Source organism: Pyxicephalus adspersus, chromosome 3 (genome assembly GCF_032062135.1).
Source record: "Pyxicephalus adspersus chromosome 3, UCB_Pads_2.0, whole genome shotgun sequence".
Lineage (NCBI taxonomy): Eukaryota > Metazoa > Chordata > Amphibia > Anura > Pyxicephalidae > Pyxicephalus > Pyxicephalus adspersus.
The window spans coordinates 93,638,665-93,657,099 of NC_092860.1; the positions used below are offsets into that span (position 1 = coordinate 93,638,665).

Genomic DNA, 18,435 nt, shown 5'->3' on the forward strand with positions numbered 1-18,435 from the left:
TGTTGCATGTCTATTAAATTATACCGATTGTTCACCTGCAATGTGAGAGGGTTAACATCACTGCAACTGACCAACAAAGCAAGGGGGAGGTTGGGTATCAGAACTGACGCTAGTGATGGTGCTTAATATTGCACACAATTCCTCTATAATTTATAAGTTTACGGAAGTATAAGGAAGCTGATGGTATACCTATTAAAGTATATCTAAATCCTTAAGTGAATTTAACCAAAATAGGAAACAAATTGGAGAAAAAAAAAGACAGGTTCTAATCTATCCAAATGTTAAAAAATGTTTTGGATTCAGATATACTTTTGTGGTTGGCTAATGTCTCCAACCCACAAACCCAACAATAGCAGTCCTCCATTTAACTTTAGTTTGGAACTTACTTCCACGTGTGGGTGGCATCACCTCCCAGCCAGTCTACAATCCACTTCAAACACACACACATATATATATATATATATATATATATATATATATATATATATATATATATATATATGCTTTTGTACATTTATAAAAAGCTTTTTTATTGGAAATTTCTCTTTCTAAGTAGTGTGTATGTGCACAAGATGTTTGTGGTTTTTATGAATCACATTTTAGCTGAACATCTGTCTTTCTTTTTATGCCCATTATTTTTTTTTTTCTTTGGCTTAGGAACAAAACACACTTTTGTCTTACTTCACCTGTAATTCCTTCCACAAATCTTACATATGTCAAATATTGGTATGATCTCGGGTATAAAACTAAAGACAGGCAGTGTGATGTTAATGAAATCTATTGTGTAAATCTTTCAACATGTTTTCAAAGGAGCTTCTGAAAACTGCTGAAGCCTGCTGACGGTTCATACTCCCTGATTTCTTTTAGTAAGAAGAAGAAAGTTAAGATCTGCCAGAGGCATCTAAAACATGTCATAGATATTCACAGTGGAGCTTCATCACTCTCTGCGGTCATATATCACAATGGCTCTCAATACATTTGTACACAGTGTTCCAGCGCTGACTCTATAAAATGAAAATAGATATAAGCTTGGTGGTCATTTTTAGTAATAAGCTCATTTTTTTTCAAACTGATGTCGCTTCTGCCAATGCTGAACACCCGTATTAGCCACTGCAACTATTTAGGAAAGCATTGTGTCATGACATGGTAAGCTTCGATCTACCCTCCTAGCATAATTATGTTGTCATGTGTCATGTTTATGGGGTCAGCATGTTTTCCAAATGGCCTTAAAACCTAGTGGCCAGTGGTAACAATGCCTTCTGTCTGTGTTATCACTCTTGCCTCTAGTTACTACTTAAATAGGGAACATGAATGACATGATGACAATGAGGATTACAGGGGCTTCTGCTGTGCCATCCTCTCCCCCAGCTGTTGTTAGAGTCTAAGTGCAATTCCACTGTTGGTAAAAGGACAACAGTCTAATGTTGAGGACAGCAGTCTGGAATGCAGAAATTCGAGCCTTTGTCGCTGTTATCTGCTTGAGCTGAGAAATTTACTAAAGAAAACTGTCATTTGTGGGATTATTCTCAATAGGACAAAGTCATAATACTCTCACCACGGATATACTGTTGCATTTAGAGATTTTGCATTATTTTTCTTTTATCAGTCAGGCCATTTGTGATTTTCTGTCACCTAGTTACTATTGGATATCAAGCTCAATCATCACTTATGTCATTCAAGTTAAAAAATACTTGGTTTATGATTGATCATTTGTAGTTAAGGAACCAGTAGTTGGTGAAGTGTATTTAGAAATTGTTTTACTGAAGAAAGCATCAGGGGTGATATCATTTTGACTAGGGCCAATTTTTAGGCTTTCAACATTGTACAAGAATATGCAATGACAATGCCGACAGCCATGCTCCCTGCATTACTTTTTATTCCACTGTACTGTAGTTCAAGCAGAAACATGCCTACATGAGAATGACAACTCAATTCGGGAGCAGTGCAACATCATTAACACACCATCAGAAAAAGCTGCATTAAGTGGACTTCACTGACAGGCCTAACAAGTATATATGGGACTTTCTAAGGAGATACTTGTGTATGGCATTTGCAATTAGTAATTGCAGAGCCCACACATATAAGTAAAGTGCAAATGCATGTGATTGTTTTTTTTTTTTTTAAATCTTAATGATAAAATCAAGTCCAAATGCAATTAAAGTTAAAGTTGGTAGATTTTTTGTGTCTGCTTTTTTTGTCTGCTCAGGAGACAAGTTTCTATTTAAATGGGGTACAGAGGGGCACAGGCTATTAGGTAACAAGTATGATGTGACTTCAGTAGGTTTATTTTCGGTATTTTAGCACAAAACAACTATTTTGATGTCCAGTAGTGTACCTATATAACAAGTCTGGATCACTGTCAAACTGCATGATACTTGATTTTTATCAGGTGCATTTGCACTTGGGTTTAGTTCTGACTAGCATTTTTTTATTATTTTTTTTTAAACAAAAACTTGGCTCAAGGAATGACTTTCAATAGATTTTAACGAGGTAGCTGCTGTGCTACGCACAAAACTGGGACCCAGCATCAGGTTGCCTATGCATGATTTATCATTGGTTTCTCAGCAAACCTGGGCTCTGGAAGAAAGAGCCTGGTTTGGTTTGTGCTAACCCTCAGAATAGCAGTTTCTACAACAATTTTTACAGCCCCCATGGACTTTTTGTCAAACACTAGGTGCCTAAAAGCCACCTCCTTCCACCTGTCAAATAAAGGATAACAATGGACCCAAGTGTTACTTTGACCTAGGCTAACCAACAGGTGACAATCTAAGCCTTTCTTCACACCTATATTCTGCATTTTCAACTAATGCAATTACTTAATTACTTAATTTAGCATCCAACCATTACTTAATTTAGCATCCATCTCTGCGGATTTCTACAATATTTTTAGCTACTGATTAGTTAGCTTCCAAGTTAAAGCTGTTAAATTTCAGCTTCTTTACATTCCTCTGCAAGATAATGGTCATGTAAATTGCATGTAATGTGAAAATGAACAAAAACTGTAACCTTCTTTCAAAGCCTAGAAATGACATTTAAACTGAAAAGTTCTTAAATGCTAATGGCATACAAACCTGGAAAGCTTGTTCAAAAATAGTTAGATATGTTCTTTTTGTATTAGCTGGTATTTTCTAGGGAAGGAATCTTAATGAATCTGTATGTGTAGAATGTTGTTTTTCTAGTATTTAGCACAGACAGGATGAGCAGCATGACCCATCTATTCTCATTCTATACAAAGATCACCCCAACCATCAAATGACAACAAACTTTAGTAGAGCAGACTATTAGACATGTTTGTCTGCTTTGACAGGTACTAAGACACCTGTGCCTATAGCTTGGTCTTACCAACCATTATTACATACTAAATATGTAAACTGTTATAAGAACACTTTAGGGCAAACCCTAATATTGTGTATGAATATTCTAAATATATTTATTCCTATTACAATTTTTGTAGGTCATCTTGTTGATAAAAATACCAATTAAAATAGAATGTTCATCATAATATCTGTGGTACAGTCCAAACCCTTACTTCACAAAATACATAGTTGGAAAGACAAATATATAAGGCATGTACTGTATCTATGTGTGTGATTATGCATATTATTGGAAGTACCATAGCCAGACTGTAAACTCCAAGTCCTGAACTACAGTCCCATTAGTGTTTGATAGAATCAGTAGTGCTAGGTAGGGTCCATGTTCTGACTTCCTCAATGTCCACTATGAAAGAAGGAGGAGCCCCAAAAATTAAAATTACATCCAAACATTTGCAATTACATCAACACAGTATTTGACATCATGGGAGCAAAGTACATGGCTCACGAACGCATTGGGCCTGATTTATTAAAGCTATCCAAGGCTGGAGAGGATACACTTTCCATAGTGAAGCAGGGTTATCCAGCAAACCTGAAAAATCATTTGCTATTTGTTACCAAATGTTTTCAATCCTGGACCAGGTCCATTCCAGGTTTGCTGGATCACCCAGCTTTACTGCTAAAAATGTATCCTCTCCAGCCTTGGAGAGCTTTAATAAATCAGGCCCATAGGACCATTCCACAGAATAGACTATCAAATGTTTTATAACATTTTATTGCGATTTTTGTCTAACTTTTTTTGTATAAATACAATACTTAAAACAACAAACAAGAATTACCTAGCTTGACCAAAGGATGCACGACCACAAGTGCTGAAGGTCTTGTTAAACTTCCCCGGAGACGTACCCAGCTGTGTGTGTTCTTCCTGTCCATTCTTATTATTGATGGCTGCACCCAGTCAGACAACCATACGTGATCTTCAAATACAGCTATACCAAACGGATGTCCTGAAAAATATACATAAATCTAAGATTCTACAGATGCTTTACAACTTAATATTTCACATATAAATATCACTTGTAAAAAATGATTGCATTAGACTTCTGACATCCTAATAATGGCAGCAATAATTATGAAGGTAACTTGTGGAACAGTGCAGGTGTTTAGGAATGTTACAACATCTTTTCTAGGACATCATATACAAAAATGGAAATGTCTGACAGAGTAATGAATCAAGCTTACTTAGCTAAGGAATTACACGCTATTGGCTGGATATAAATCATTGGGGTGACAAAAAGTTTGGGTGGCAGCAGAATGATATTATTAGCTTGTACGTTATTTTGCTTTACTGTCAAATAAGTTCTGCACACAGCTATTGAAGTCTGCTGGGTGTTAAATAAAAACATTTTTGCAAAACTCTGCTTTTATTGAGATCTTGATAAGTCTGCACATTAACATAAAAACCAAATTGTAATTCACTACTTCTTACTTCATTACAAGAATATTTTTAATAAATCTCAAGCTTTGAAAATTATATCCTAGGGCATAACACATTTAATTGTAATATACTGGCTTACACAATGACAACCCCAGATTTTTTTCTTTATCAATTTGACCGCATGCTCAGTTCCATTATATAACAAACATTTACTCATCCTTACATCCTCATCATTACATCCTTTACATATTTTTATATAATATTCTCCCAGCTCTCCATCAATTCAGGTTGTGGATTTAAGGAGAATCTATCCGTAAGATAAAATGGTGACTGCCATTGCTGAGGTAATTCTGAACATTCTTGTCTGGTTGTCTGATATGTTGACAATTTGATAAGTGCTTCACTGGAAGGAGGAGATTTTCTGGGATAGGCATTTTACTATTATGCCTATGTTTCACAAGATGCACTATGCAGGTGGCTATACAATTGTATCCACAGGCTTTTCTGCTTCCTAGCTATTATAACCTTGGATTGTTTTTAACAAGCTCCTTTTTAATAAACCCTCCTCTTTAACCAACATGATTATACATAAAATATTTAAAACTCTATTTTTAAAACAGGGAATCAGACATTCCCTCAGACTTTCCCTGGTGTGAGTCAATTACTGCTATTAAAAACATTGGCCTGGAAGATTCCTTCAGGGAAATGTTTGAAGGAATGTATGATTCCCCATTTTATAAATAGAGCTCTATCATGTCTCCAATTTTGTTCTGTCTATTCAAAAAAATGTATTTGATTTCAGAACAATTTCTGAAAATACTGCAATGTATAGAGATGTGAACCTGTGTGTGTGTGTGTGTGTGTGTGTCTGTGTTAAAAAATTATCCAACCTGGGTGGGTGGTGGACTATGCTAGATACCTCATGGTCAGAGTGAAGATTCTCAACTCCTTTTAGTAAATCAGCCTTTTCATTCCATCATTAAATTTTTATTTTAATGTTATAATAACAAAATAATAAAAAAAAAAATACTAAAGCATTGTTGAAAGCTGAATTTAAGAAGTGACTGTTTAGAGCAGAGGTCCCCAACCCCTGGTCTGACAGGTGGGAGGCGAGAGCACAGAGACCATAAAAAAATATATGTTTTATATGCTATGCCAGACTGAACATTGATTAAATGGACTCTTGATACAATTAATGGGTCTGCTTTGTAAATTTAGGACACATACAAAAAGATTTTAACTTCAAATGTTTATTATTAGATTGCAAAATGCATTTAATAAGTGTCTTATAGTAATTTATGAAAGTATTTGACTATAAAAGTTTTTTTTTTTTTTTTTTACCAAAACCTCACCTACATCATGGGATAGGCTGTGACGATTGGAGCCATCCAGATCCGAAGACTCGACGACAGATCTCTTGGTATCACACCAGTATAGCTTATCAGTGAGGGTATCCACAGCGATCCCACTTGGCCATTCAAGGTCGGTGTTAATCACAACTCTCATTTTCTTTCCTTCAAGGCTGGAGCTTCCTATATGAGGAGCAGATCCTATATCTGTCCAAAACAGTCTCCTAAAAAAGAATAAAGGAAAAAAATTCTGATTCTAAAAAATTATTAAACCGCAGCTGATTGACAAACCATTTGATAATGCATAGTTCTTGGGCCGACAAAACTTGACTGTAATGATGTTTTTAAATGTCTATAAAGGTGTAAGTCTAGCCCCCAATACAGGAGGTCGTTGTTATTACTGTCCACTAATTTGGAAGGAAACTGAAACAATGGGTCTCCGAAAGCACTTAGTGGGCCCATACTACATTGTCACAATTTAACTGCTTTTTGAAAGTGAAAATAATAAACAAAGCACTGCTGGTTCATACCCAGCTCGTGGATGTACACAAATTCCTCTTGGCTGATGAAGGTTTTCATGGATAATCTTTTCTCTGTCTTCTCCATACAGGTCACTCATTTCAATGCAGGATTTTCTATTTATTATAAAAATAAGAACAATGTTTACAAAAATAAATATGACATTATGTCTATATCTAATGTGTATTCACATATATACCTGGCAGGAGCAGACATATATGCATCAGAGCGAAATCACATGCTTCTTCAAAACATCCTATACATGTTACAGTAGATATCCTTCATATGACAGTAATCACTTAACAAAAGGTACAAAAGATTAATAGGATGACTTTCTAAGCAACTCATATTTAAAGCAAAACAGTAAAAATACCTCACTATGACCAATCACCTGCTTAATAGCTGGTTACATAATTTGCAACGGCCCTCTGTTTTTTACAGGTTTTAATGTACTTAGCATTATCTGCATTGCTTGACATTATAATAGCGTTTATTTATTAATTTTTATTATGTTTAAAATATTGTTTCTGCTCAATAGAAAAACAGAAGACAAAGTCACCAGTACTCCAAAGTTTAGAGTTCTTGGAAATTATTGTCAAGACATTTCAGGGCCACACAACGTCCCACAGTGACCACTATGTCACTATATTTCTTTGAGGAAGGGAGCCACAAAATATTTGCTTTTCAACAAGTTGTGATTTTTAAGTGCTGGATACTTGGCCAGTTTTCTGTTTGCACTTTAAAAATCTTTTTCCTTACAATGTAACTTTGTGTTCTGTTTCCACAGTCCCTCAGTTCTTTACAAGAAATCTATACTTTTAAGACCAATATGCTTTTATTTTAATCCTCTATAAGATACATACCCTCTGTCAGTCCAATACAGTTTCCTGTTTATGGCATCAATAGCAAGTCCCTCAGGTATGTCAACATCTTCTGTAATCACTTTTGTTCGACTGCTGCCATCCATCTTTACACTTTCTATACACTTCAGAGCTGTGTGTGCAAAGTAAATCTAAGAATAAAATTGTACAGACACATAAAACATAATGACTACAGATAAGGGTTCTAAGTTACTCATAGCAATAAAATAAATATTTACATCATGTCCATTCATCTACCCTAAAATAATATCACAGCTCAATGTATAAAATGTAAAATAGAAGCAAGAATAACTCAGAACAACATATGCTTACATATTTAAACAATGGCCATTTACATTATTTGGAATGAAAAATATTAGGCATGTATAATAAGTATAAAAGGTTTCTGTATAAAAATAGGTAAGCATATGTTTCTGTATTCCATTCAAGATTATTTTAGGAAAAATATTTGCAGTAAGGTGTATTATTCCACAAACATTGTAAAATATTTTTACTGTAGCACAGCAAATAAAAGCATATAAAAGCATGTACAGCCATGATTGTATGCACACACTTGGCTGGAAGATTAATTGTGGAAGAAAAACATGCAAGGCTGCCCTCTTGTGGAGTATTATGAGTATGACAATCATAGCAATCAAAGAACCCTGCTTTTTCACAGGACACCTCAACAGCAATGGCCTACACCAGGGGTCAGAAACCTTTACTATTAAAAGAGCCATTTTGCCTCCTCTTCCACTAAAGAAAAATAGTCTGGAGCCGCAAAACATAACACAGTTTATAAACTTTTAAAAGTTTTAATACCACAACAAGGAGGCTGAAGAGCCGCATGCGGCTCCGGAGCTGCAGGTTGCAGACCCCTGGCCTACACAGCACACCAACCTACTTGCCAAAAGCTCTTCCCTCTTTTTCCCTTCTGGCAATGCTCATTTAGGAAGTCTGTCCTGTTCAGTACACTGTCTGCATGCCCTTCACCACATCAGTTTTCAGGTGATACCCACAGAGGCAGCAAGTGTTACTGTGATTAACCATACTGGGGGTTTAAGAGAGCCTCTTATTCCTCTGAACCTAAGCAGTAGTAGAAAGTTGCTGGGTGTAGGGGACTTGTGACTGTACTTTGCAGCTCCCTTTCTTATGAAAAAGAAGGGACACCTGGTTAGATTTGGTTTGATTGAAGAGTGGATAGTATAGCTTTGAGAACTCTTAAGCTCATTGTACAAAGATTGTATAGTAAGATTATTTCTTTGACACCGAGCTTAATATTTATTATGTAATATGTATGTATCTACATTTTTCTTTAAATTGTAACCAATAAAGTAGGCCCTTGTGTTATATAGTTGTTGGAAAATCTTGAGCTGAACATGTTATAGCTGGATTGTATCTTCCGCCTGCACATTGCCAAGTTGGAGGATCAGCACTGGACTGACCTTTCCTAATCAAAAGTTCTATAAGCAAGCAGCCATGCCACAGTTTTATGCACACCCTAAACCAATCTAATTATGCACAAAAGACTGCCTGCAAATATTTAGCATCTTATTTACCATCTACCCTCCAATCCGAATTGATTCTATTCTGAAAATGAGCTTGAGTAAACCTAGCTCTTAGAATTAAAATATAGGTCTGTAGCTAACAAATTTATTTGAACTTTTATAAAAGCCTTTAAAAAAACTAATATAACACTCCTAAAGACATAACAAGAAATAGAAGAAAATTAAATATTTATAATAAAAGATTTTCCATCACCCCTTTTAATGACAATTTTAAATATTGGATGTCCTATCATTTTTTATTGCATGGTCTCCAAGAGAAACAGAGGGTGAATCTACCTTGGGGGCTTTAATAAAAACATGCACTTAATTTATCAAAAGCAAAGTGTTTCTATGTAATAACTTTCTATTATAACATCTCTTGTTTAGATAATCTGTACAAAGTTCTTAAGTACTGGATAAAGGCATAGGTGAGATAATGGGGACATGGACATTCCACTCTGATAAACTCTTTGACCATAGGCCTTTGATATATAAACAATAATCTCTTCAACATACACTACCCTATTATCCATAGGGTCATGGTCCAGTGCAAAGACTCCCCCAATCTGTGTATCCAGTAGACGGGCATAATCTGTCCCATCAAAGTTCATTCTCCGGATGTCTTGTACATTTGTAAACAGTAGAAATGGCTGAGGACCTGTACTTAATGCACAAAGAATAATACTCAGTTATATGGGACTAAATACTGTAAAAAATAAGAACATTATTAATAAAAACATTATGATTAAAATAAAAATAGGAAAACAAAAGTCATAACAATATTTAGTATTTTGTAACAAAATCTAGTTTATTTCTGCCCACTGCGGGATATGTTAATTGATTACACAAGAAAAATAGCTAATAAAAAAATGTAAAAATCCACTGACCTGAAGCAAGGCAACGCTTCTTATCTAATTGTAGAATGTACCCGGGAAAACAGTCACACTCCCATTCTGTTCCTCTAGTTCTCCGGCATATCTGACTACATCCTCCCTTGTCAGGAGACGAGCATCCTTAAAAACAACATATCTAGAGTACTTATGATTTTATGTTTTGTATGCAGTTACTACACACAAAAAATTAACATGTTTTAGTTTTTTCAAGTATAAATGTGTGATTTTTTCATGTCAAATGTTTCTTCCCCTAAAAAAAAGTTATCATCATATCGGAACCGGTAAACATTAGAGGTTTATTTATAAACTATTTGTATTGTGATTCTTTCAACAACAAGTATTTTATTGTTCTGTGCTAATTGAAGTGGGTGAATATACTTTATTGTACATAAAAGGTAATAAGTAGATATTAACACTAACTTTCTATTGCAATTTTCTTTGGGTTCTCCATGTCTAAATAGTACTTTTCAAGCCCTTTAAAGCATTGGTCCCCAACCAAACTCCGAACCTCCCATGTGCAGGGAGCCGTATGTCACTCAAAGGAGAAGAAACTTCCCCCAGAGTGAGGTCATGATGCCAGAACCCACCCATTCTCCCATCAGTGGTCTGAGCCTGCGATGCATACGGGAAACATGGTCCACGTCTCTGACCAGTGGGCCCCCCAAGCGGGGTGCTTCTCCTGACCACAGGTTGAGGACCGCTGCTTTAAAGTAAATTCTCAATTTGCACAGAATGACCTAACAGGCATATTGTTGAACAATTTACTTTGCTATATGTTTATCAATAGATCAAATATCTTCATTCAAACTGTGCCAACAGATAAATGTGATCATTTAGAATAACAGATACATTTGTCAGTGTATTTATGATATTCAACTAAATAAAAGAACATGCTATGTTTTCACATGAAAATAATAAAGTACACCCCTACATATTAGGACATTACTGGGGAGTATATACTGGTTAAACCAGATGGTCTTATTTAAACTTCTGATATCTGGTGTGCTTTGGTTACATCATGCCAAGTCATGTCAGAAGAGCTCTATATTATATAAGGCTATTTAAAAGTAATTAATGGATGCTTAAGAGGCTAGTAATAAATGTACAAGGATTGCTAATGTTTTGGAATCAATCATTCCATTGTTAGGAAAATATTCTACAAGTGGTGTAGACTTTAAGTTACTGCCCATTTGCCCAGCACTGACCAGCCAAGCAAATTCAGGCCAAGAACCAACTATCTGATAGCAAAAAAAGTCTCCAAGAACCCCAAAAACGTAAACACAGGATCTGCAGGTAACTCATGGAATAGTTGGTCTCAAAGTGTTTGCATAGATTATCACAAAGCAATTGCACATATCCAGCCCATGTAAATATGTAATGTTTATGCATTTTTTCACACTCAACTAGTAGAGTAGTAAAAGTAGAGGTATACTAATTTCATACACACATATTATCAGACTAGATACCATTCTCCATGTCACTCAACGTGTCATAACAGGCTCATGATAATATGCCGTAGAGAAGTAGTACTTAATAAATGCGAGTCATCTTTCTAAAACCTTTCGCATACCTGTGCACGTTTTGCCATCCCTAGAGAGCACTGATCCTTCAGGGCAGTAGCAGACAGGTCCTCCAGCTGTCTCTACACAGCCATGACTGCAGTTTTTGTTTCCTTGTAAGCAAGGTGTCACATCTAGCAGATTGAAAAAGAGATATCTGATAAAACACAGCTGGAAGCATTGTGAGTTGAGCAAACATCTGTAATTGACTATCAAGAAGATATAAATATTGTGATAGATAGCAGGTGCTTTCCCTTTTATGTAAACAGAAGTGTTCATATGCTCTTTTTATGCCCAAAATAAAAAATGCCATTGTATCAATTAAACATAGCCCATTCACAGATGACTCGGAATATCAATTGGGTTTTATTCAAAACATGAGCAAAAGACAGCAACTATATACCAAATGCTTTGGCATGTTTTGCATAGCAATGGCTCCATCGATAAGCTATGGGAAATGAACCATGTGTGTAGAAGTACAGAACACTTTTATAAAAAGGTTGTTTAATATTGAATTCTAAATCATTTGTGCTTTTAAACTTTATTCTGCCCCCCCCTGCTCGAGAATTTTCTGCTGTGTTCTTCTGATATTGAGAAGGTTAATAAAGTAGAGAGGCAGACCAAGGTGGCAAGCAGAGAACTAAAAATCATCAAAAAATAGTATGGCCAAAAATATACATAAATAAGTACTTATGCCTGAAGGGTGTTTGGTGATGTTACACAACATGAAGAATCGGTGAAGGTACAGTTTCAAAGTGAACTTATCACTAATTTTGGTATAAAGGATCAGTGATAAGCTGCTGCTGCTGAAATAAATTGGTCAGAAAAAAAAGCATGGTGCAAGCTGAAGACTAATAGAATTTTAATGACTTTAGCTAGTTACCAGGTTTGATTTATTTAATATATAAATTTCTTTCATACATTCTTGTTCTATGGTATTAGTTTGCTTTTTTTATTTATTTTATTTATGTGATCAAATGAAGAAATAATTTACAATAAATCAATTTTCAAGAACCTACTTGCAAATGTAAAACATGGCAACTGGCTTTGGCAAATTAACCGTCTTCCTGTTAGGGTTTAGATCTGATAAATGATTAGTGATGTATGCAAATATTGTTTAGTAGCCGTGTGCTAATTACTAATAATTAACTTTCTGGTATCATTCTCTTGAATACCTTTAAAGGAACCAGTGACAGGCTGATAACAAAATCCTAATTCCTGCAGGAAATTAGAGAGCTAAGAGAGTGCATTCATTTACTGCTTAAATCCACATTAGAGTGTTAGCTCCTCTGAGGGGCAGTTGGTGACATGAGTTTGTACAGCCTTCCATAAAACAAAATTTATTATTCAAAACTGCACCTATGTTTGTTCCTTACTTTGTACAGTCCTGCAGAAGATGATGGCACTATATAAATTATTATCAATAATATGTAAAAGTGATAAATGCATTTCCCATAGTGTATCAAGAGAAAAGTGGGAATGTGTGCAATAAACACCTATATTACAAAGCTTGTTATTTTAATACCGAATCTGTAAATCTTTTGTACTGTAATTATTCATGCAAGGTGTGTCTAATATCGGTTTAAAGCAATAAATTGCTAAATCTGTGTCTTGGAGGTAATTCCTTTGTGCCCGCTTCCTACAATTAGCATTATAGGTCAAAACGACAAATTACAGCTGCATGCACGTCTGTAAAACACAAACATTGTGCATTCATCTGACTGTACAATACTCATCTCATAATAAAATAGCATTTACAGGAACTTCGTAATCTTTTATACTGGAAAGCTATTCTAAACATTCTCATTAATTTTATGAGCAAATACTTAGAAAGCAAAATAATAGGACTCATTAAGGTGGTAAATTATAATTTGGGTTGTTGCATGAATACAGCGAGAGTGCTCATAAAGTAACCTAACTGACAGTTTCCTATGAGGTTGTTCATAACACTCAACTATGTAATTAGGGGCAACAATAATTATAGCGTACAACTAGACCATGGGGAGAGACAGAATTTACTAAGACCAATAATACAAAGCCCAATATTTTAATGACAAAACCTATAGAAAATAAATTAGAAACTTTCCACAGACAGCAAAAATGGTTCATGGATACTAACTATTCCCTATTCTGTCTAAAAAGAAATAAAAAGTTTTGCCTTTCTCTCAAATGCTAATAAATGAACAGGAAGTATTGTATTCCTCTTTCCTCAATCAGTATTGAACTGAGCTGGATTTTGTTCAAGTTAAATTTGCCACTTCAGGCATTATCTAATAAAAAAAATTAAATACATAAAGAAGTAGCATGATCTTTTCAAAGTTTCAAAAATACTTAAGAAATGCCATACTAATACTATGGCATACATTATCGGTAAGCCTAACAAGACTAACACATGGGAAGGGGCAAGAGATTTGAAAAAAAATGTGTTTAATGTGCAGAATGTGACATGAGCTCACAGCAGCTAAATTAAAAGCATAATGTCTGTGGCATCTAATCTGAAGGGCCCAGGTGCAGCTGCATTGCCCAGGTTCATCTTCATAGCCTGATAATATACCCCAGGGTGTTTGGCCCATACTAAGGAACTAAGAGTTTTCCTTGTTCAGAATGAATGCATATATATATTACCAGAATGTTTTTAGCGTTGGTTAAGTGCTGTTCACCCTGATATATAAAGTTCTAAACACAAATCGCAATACAAGCACAGTTTGCTAGATCTCCTCCAACAAAATCTGTGTTAAGTGTATACCATACTATATATAGATGGATGTGACTACAAATAGATTCAAATGTAAAAAAAACGTATAGTTTTCAATACTCCTGTAATAGAAAAACTAACTTTGGTGTTTACAGCGTTCACAATAGTCTAGGCCAGGTGTGTCAAACTCTGACCCAAGGGCCAAATCTGTCCCCCAACGGCCTTTTTTTTTGGCCCCCAAAGGAATCTCAAATATGAACTGCAGCTGGCCCGCCACTGCATTGAAATAGCACCACTACTACAATTCTCAGCATCACTCGTGTCTATAGACGAGCTCTGCCAATGCGTGGCCCTGCATTGGACCATTTTAGAGCAGCAAATAATGCCGGGAATTTTAGTAGCGGCCCTATTTCAATGATGGGGGAGTTCCAGCGGCGATCTGCGGCGGTCAGCCACTCAAAAGATTTAGCCCCGCATTGGTCACGCCTGGCATTTTTAGTACTCCCCCTCAGCTGAACTTTTCCTTGCTACTCGAAGGCATGGACTTGAATGGTTGAATTCACATTGTTATTATTATTGTTAGCCTTTGCAAAAAGGTTACCATTGAGATTTACCTCAGAAGGCTAAATAAAATTAAAAAAAAATAGTATATGCTTGTTCCAGATTGACTGTGAGGCAAAACCTCCTTGTTTCCATATGAAAAGATTTTATATCTAATGAGAAGGAAAAACTTTCTCAATTTTTTCAATGAATTTTAAAGTTGGCCCCCAATTTGGTCTAAGGTTTTTATTTTGGCCCACTATGCATTTGAGTTTGACACCCCTGGTCTAGGGAAAGTGACAATACAATTACCATACAAATAAAACATTTTAATTGCGTAAATGCTCTTTTTTTTCTGTCCTATGAGCCTAAATGCAACCAATATTATTTTTCTAAATGCAGTGTGAAAATTTGATCATGCTACGGTAATCTATATGTTACTCCATAAAAGAAGTCCTATAATGATACCTACAGCCTGTATAACTGTAGGCTTCTGCAGGCTTCTGGAGAACTGTGCAGAGATTCTTACAGGGAGTCAAATCCTATGGCCACCTACATTTACACCAGAGGGAAAAAAATAGCTGCCATACATTAACCCCTTTACTGCTTAGTACCTAAATACACTAAATATTTAATTGTATGGTTCTCTAACTTTGTTCAAAAATTATATTGAATTTTTAAATAAATGCAAAAAAGGGCCTGAATTATGAAAGGTCTCTAAGGCTGGAGAGGATACACTTTCATCAGTTAAGTTGAGTGAGTTCCAACAAATCTGGAATGGATATCTTAAAAGTCATTTGCTATTTGTTAGTAAATGTTTTTAATCCTAGACCAGATTAATTCTAGGTTTGCAGGATCACCCAGCTTCACTGATGAAATTGTATCGTCTCCAGCCTTGGAGAGCTTTAATAAATCAGGCCCAATATTTTAAGGACTGCTGGGAATTGGAGAGTTAGCAAGTGAAATTAAAGCAAATAGGAAAAGCACAGAAGCTCTGACAATACAGATGGCTGTTTAGAATCTAAAGGAAGTTCAACAGGCACTCGACTTTACTATTGCCCCTCACAAACGGGTTTAAGGTGACAGTGTAGTAATGGCCCTCAAGCAGACCCCATTAGTAAAGAAACAGACTAAACAGAGACGTCAGAAAATTATAGTTACTAACAGACATTAGCCCCAACCAAGATTACATTTTTAGATGACAAAATTTCAAAAATGGGTACCAAGGCGAGGTCAATAATCCAAGAATTAAACAATGCTAAGTCAGGAATAACTCAAGGTCACTCTATTGAAAGAAACTATCAACCTTGTTAGCAATAATTTGTGGGTGTGCAAATAGTGACTGCACAGCAGCACTAGTCTTCTCAGGCTCCTCTTATTTCACATTATTAGTGGGATGGAACTCACCATGACATGACTTGTTATCTGGAAGAAGTATATATCCTCTTGGGCAGGTACAAAAATAGGAACCTGGTACATTTTCACAGCCAAGAGTGCAACCATGGGTCCATAGAGCACACTCATTTATATCTAAAGGAAAAAAAAATTTCAGATGTAACTGAATAAATTTATGGACTTCTAAATGCTGCAAATAAAATGTCATGCTTTTAATATGAATTCTCTAAAGACCTGTCAGGGCTTGAAACGTGAAACAACCCATCTCAGCTGTTTTGCTTTCATGTTTAGGTTCACCTGTAATAGAAAGATCCGAGCTCCCCACCTTTAACCTTCCTCAGTAAACATTTATTGAATAACAGCTGGGACTGTTTTTCTTTTTTCTAAATATTACACATATTTTTCCTACATCGTTAATTTTCATTCCTTAAATACTGGAACATGGAGGGTCTGAGGTCATTTACACACATATGTACAAAAAGGAATAGATTATACAGGTTTTACTTGCATAGTTTTTTTTATAGAGGGAAATTCCTCTTATGGGTGTTTAGTGGAGGAGGGTGAGAAGAACATTCTGAAAACATACACCCTATGCCCATTTACACTCCATCTAAGAACATAGCCTACCCATATTTAATTTTAAGAAGGCTGTGACAGAATAAATGACTTGCTGGTACATTAAAAGTCCCTTGGAGGAAATAGGGGGGGGGGAAACTTCACAAACCCAAGAAATTGATGATGCTACAAGTTGTAAAGTTTGAACAACTTTATGCCAAGTAATAGTGACACCTAGTCCACCGTGTAGGTGGGTGACAAAGACCAAACAATGTACCTTATGTTTGTTCCTTTTATTGAGTCAAAGGACTTCTAAAATAAATGAATGCTAAAAATAAATAAAATATCAGTTTCAGTTGAAATTTATGTTGTGAACTAGCCACTTTCTGGTTATGTCACCCTGTAGCCCTATGGGTCTAATAGGATGGCTCTGTATATCCAGTGTTTGCAGGTTTATGAAGATAATAAAGCTTGCAATGTACCTGCTTAAAAAATAAACAAGTATTACCCACCTATCACAGTTAATAAAAGAAAGAGGGTCCATCTCACCTTCACAGTGTCTTCCATCAGCAGAAAGCTGAAACCCTTCCATACATCTACAGTGCTGTGTTGCTGTATCAATTTGACATATTTCCATACAATAGTCATTTTCCTCAGTGCAAGGATCAGACTCTAGAATACACCATACAGTAAGAGTGTTATATATATTATTTATTAATATATTGTATGTAAAAGTCATACATATGTTTAACCCCTTACAGGGCCTAAAAACCTTCTCTGCTCTACAAGAAATAAAAAAAATCAGTAACACTAGTAGAAAAAATATCATTGCTAATTATTGTGTTATTATTGTGGATTGCTAATATTTAAAATTGACACAAACATATATACAATAAACACACATAACAGTATCTTTAAAGGGTATATCAGTCTACAATTAAAAAAATTTAGCAAAATATGGCAGTATGTATTTGCAGGAATTGTGCACCGATCACAGGATAACTCTGAATTGCAAACATGATTATCGGGCATTTTTGCATTCATCAAACAGATCATAAACAGATAATAATATTTATGTAAGTAGATAATCTGCAGAAACTGTTCTCTCAATATGCTAAGGGCTGCTAGGCCAACTCTTCTTTATGCGTAAAGTGAAGGAGCAGCCTTCTGCCCAAACCAGCACAGCAGATATAAGTGGTAAAGATTAGCTTTAAGAGGCAGACCATTGCAGGAAAGGGACATTGCCAAACATGATATCCACCCCACCCTATTACAGAAGTCAGGATGTATCACAGAGAAACTATGCAATGGTCCTGACATGAATAAAGTATTTATTTCCGCCTTCTGCATGCCTGTACATTGACAGAATTGGAAAATCTAACTTATTCATACACAAGGGTGATTATAGGATGCATGGCTTGGACAACCTTGACATAAGCACAATAAAATTATTAGGCCTTCCATTTTAGATTTGCATTATATTGGGTTGTAGCAACCGTAGATAGATGAACAAAGTTACTGTACACTGTATTAATATTATATCATGATTTAGAAGCTGCTGTTTAATGCATTGAACCTCATATAAAATTTTACCAGATCTCCGTTGGGTAGTAGCTTCACTGGTGTGTGAGAGCTGAGCAACTACTTTCAGGTCAATGATGTCCATAATGTATGGTTTTAGGTTAATAGTAGTAGAATTTTTTCCTGTATATTTATTAATTCTTCTGATAGAAGGAGATTTCCGTTCTGAGTAGTAGATGTGATCAGAAAAAAC

General features: G+C 35.5%; 1 protein-coding gene across 1 annotated transcript in view; it reads right to left on the reverse strand.

Moving 5' to 3' along the window:
* Positions 1–18,435, reverse strand: part of EGF (epidermal growth factor) — a 58,101-nt gene that overhangs the window by 19,838 nt on the left and 19,828 nt on the right. Inside the window, 10 exon segments of the mRNA XM_072405706.1 lie at positions 4,151–4,318; positions 6,102–6,322; positions 6,629–6,733; positions 7,481–7,629; positions 9,546–9,682; positions 9,912–10,037; positions 11,488–11,610; positions 16,119–16,241; positions 17,211–17,333; positions 18,255–18,431. Coding sequence (XP_072261807.1) covers positions 4,151–4,318; positions 6,102–6,322; positions 6,629–6,733; positions 7,481–7,629; positions 9,546–9,682; positions 9,912–10,037; positions 11,488–11,610; positions 16,119–16,241; positions 17,211–17,333; positions 18,255–18,431 — 1,452 coding nt within the window.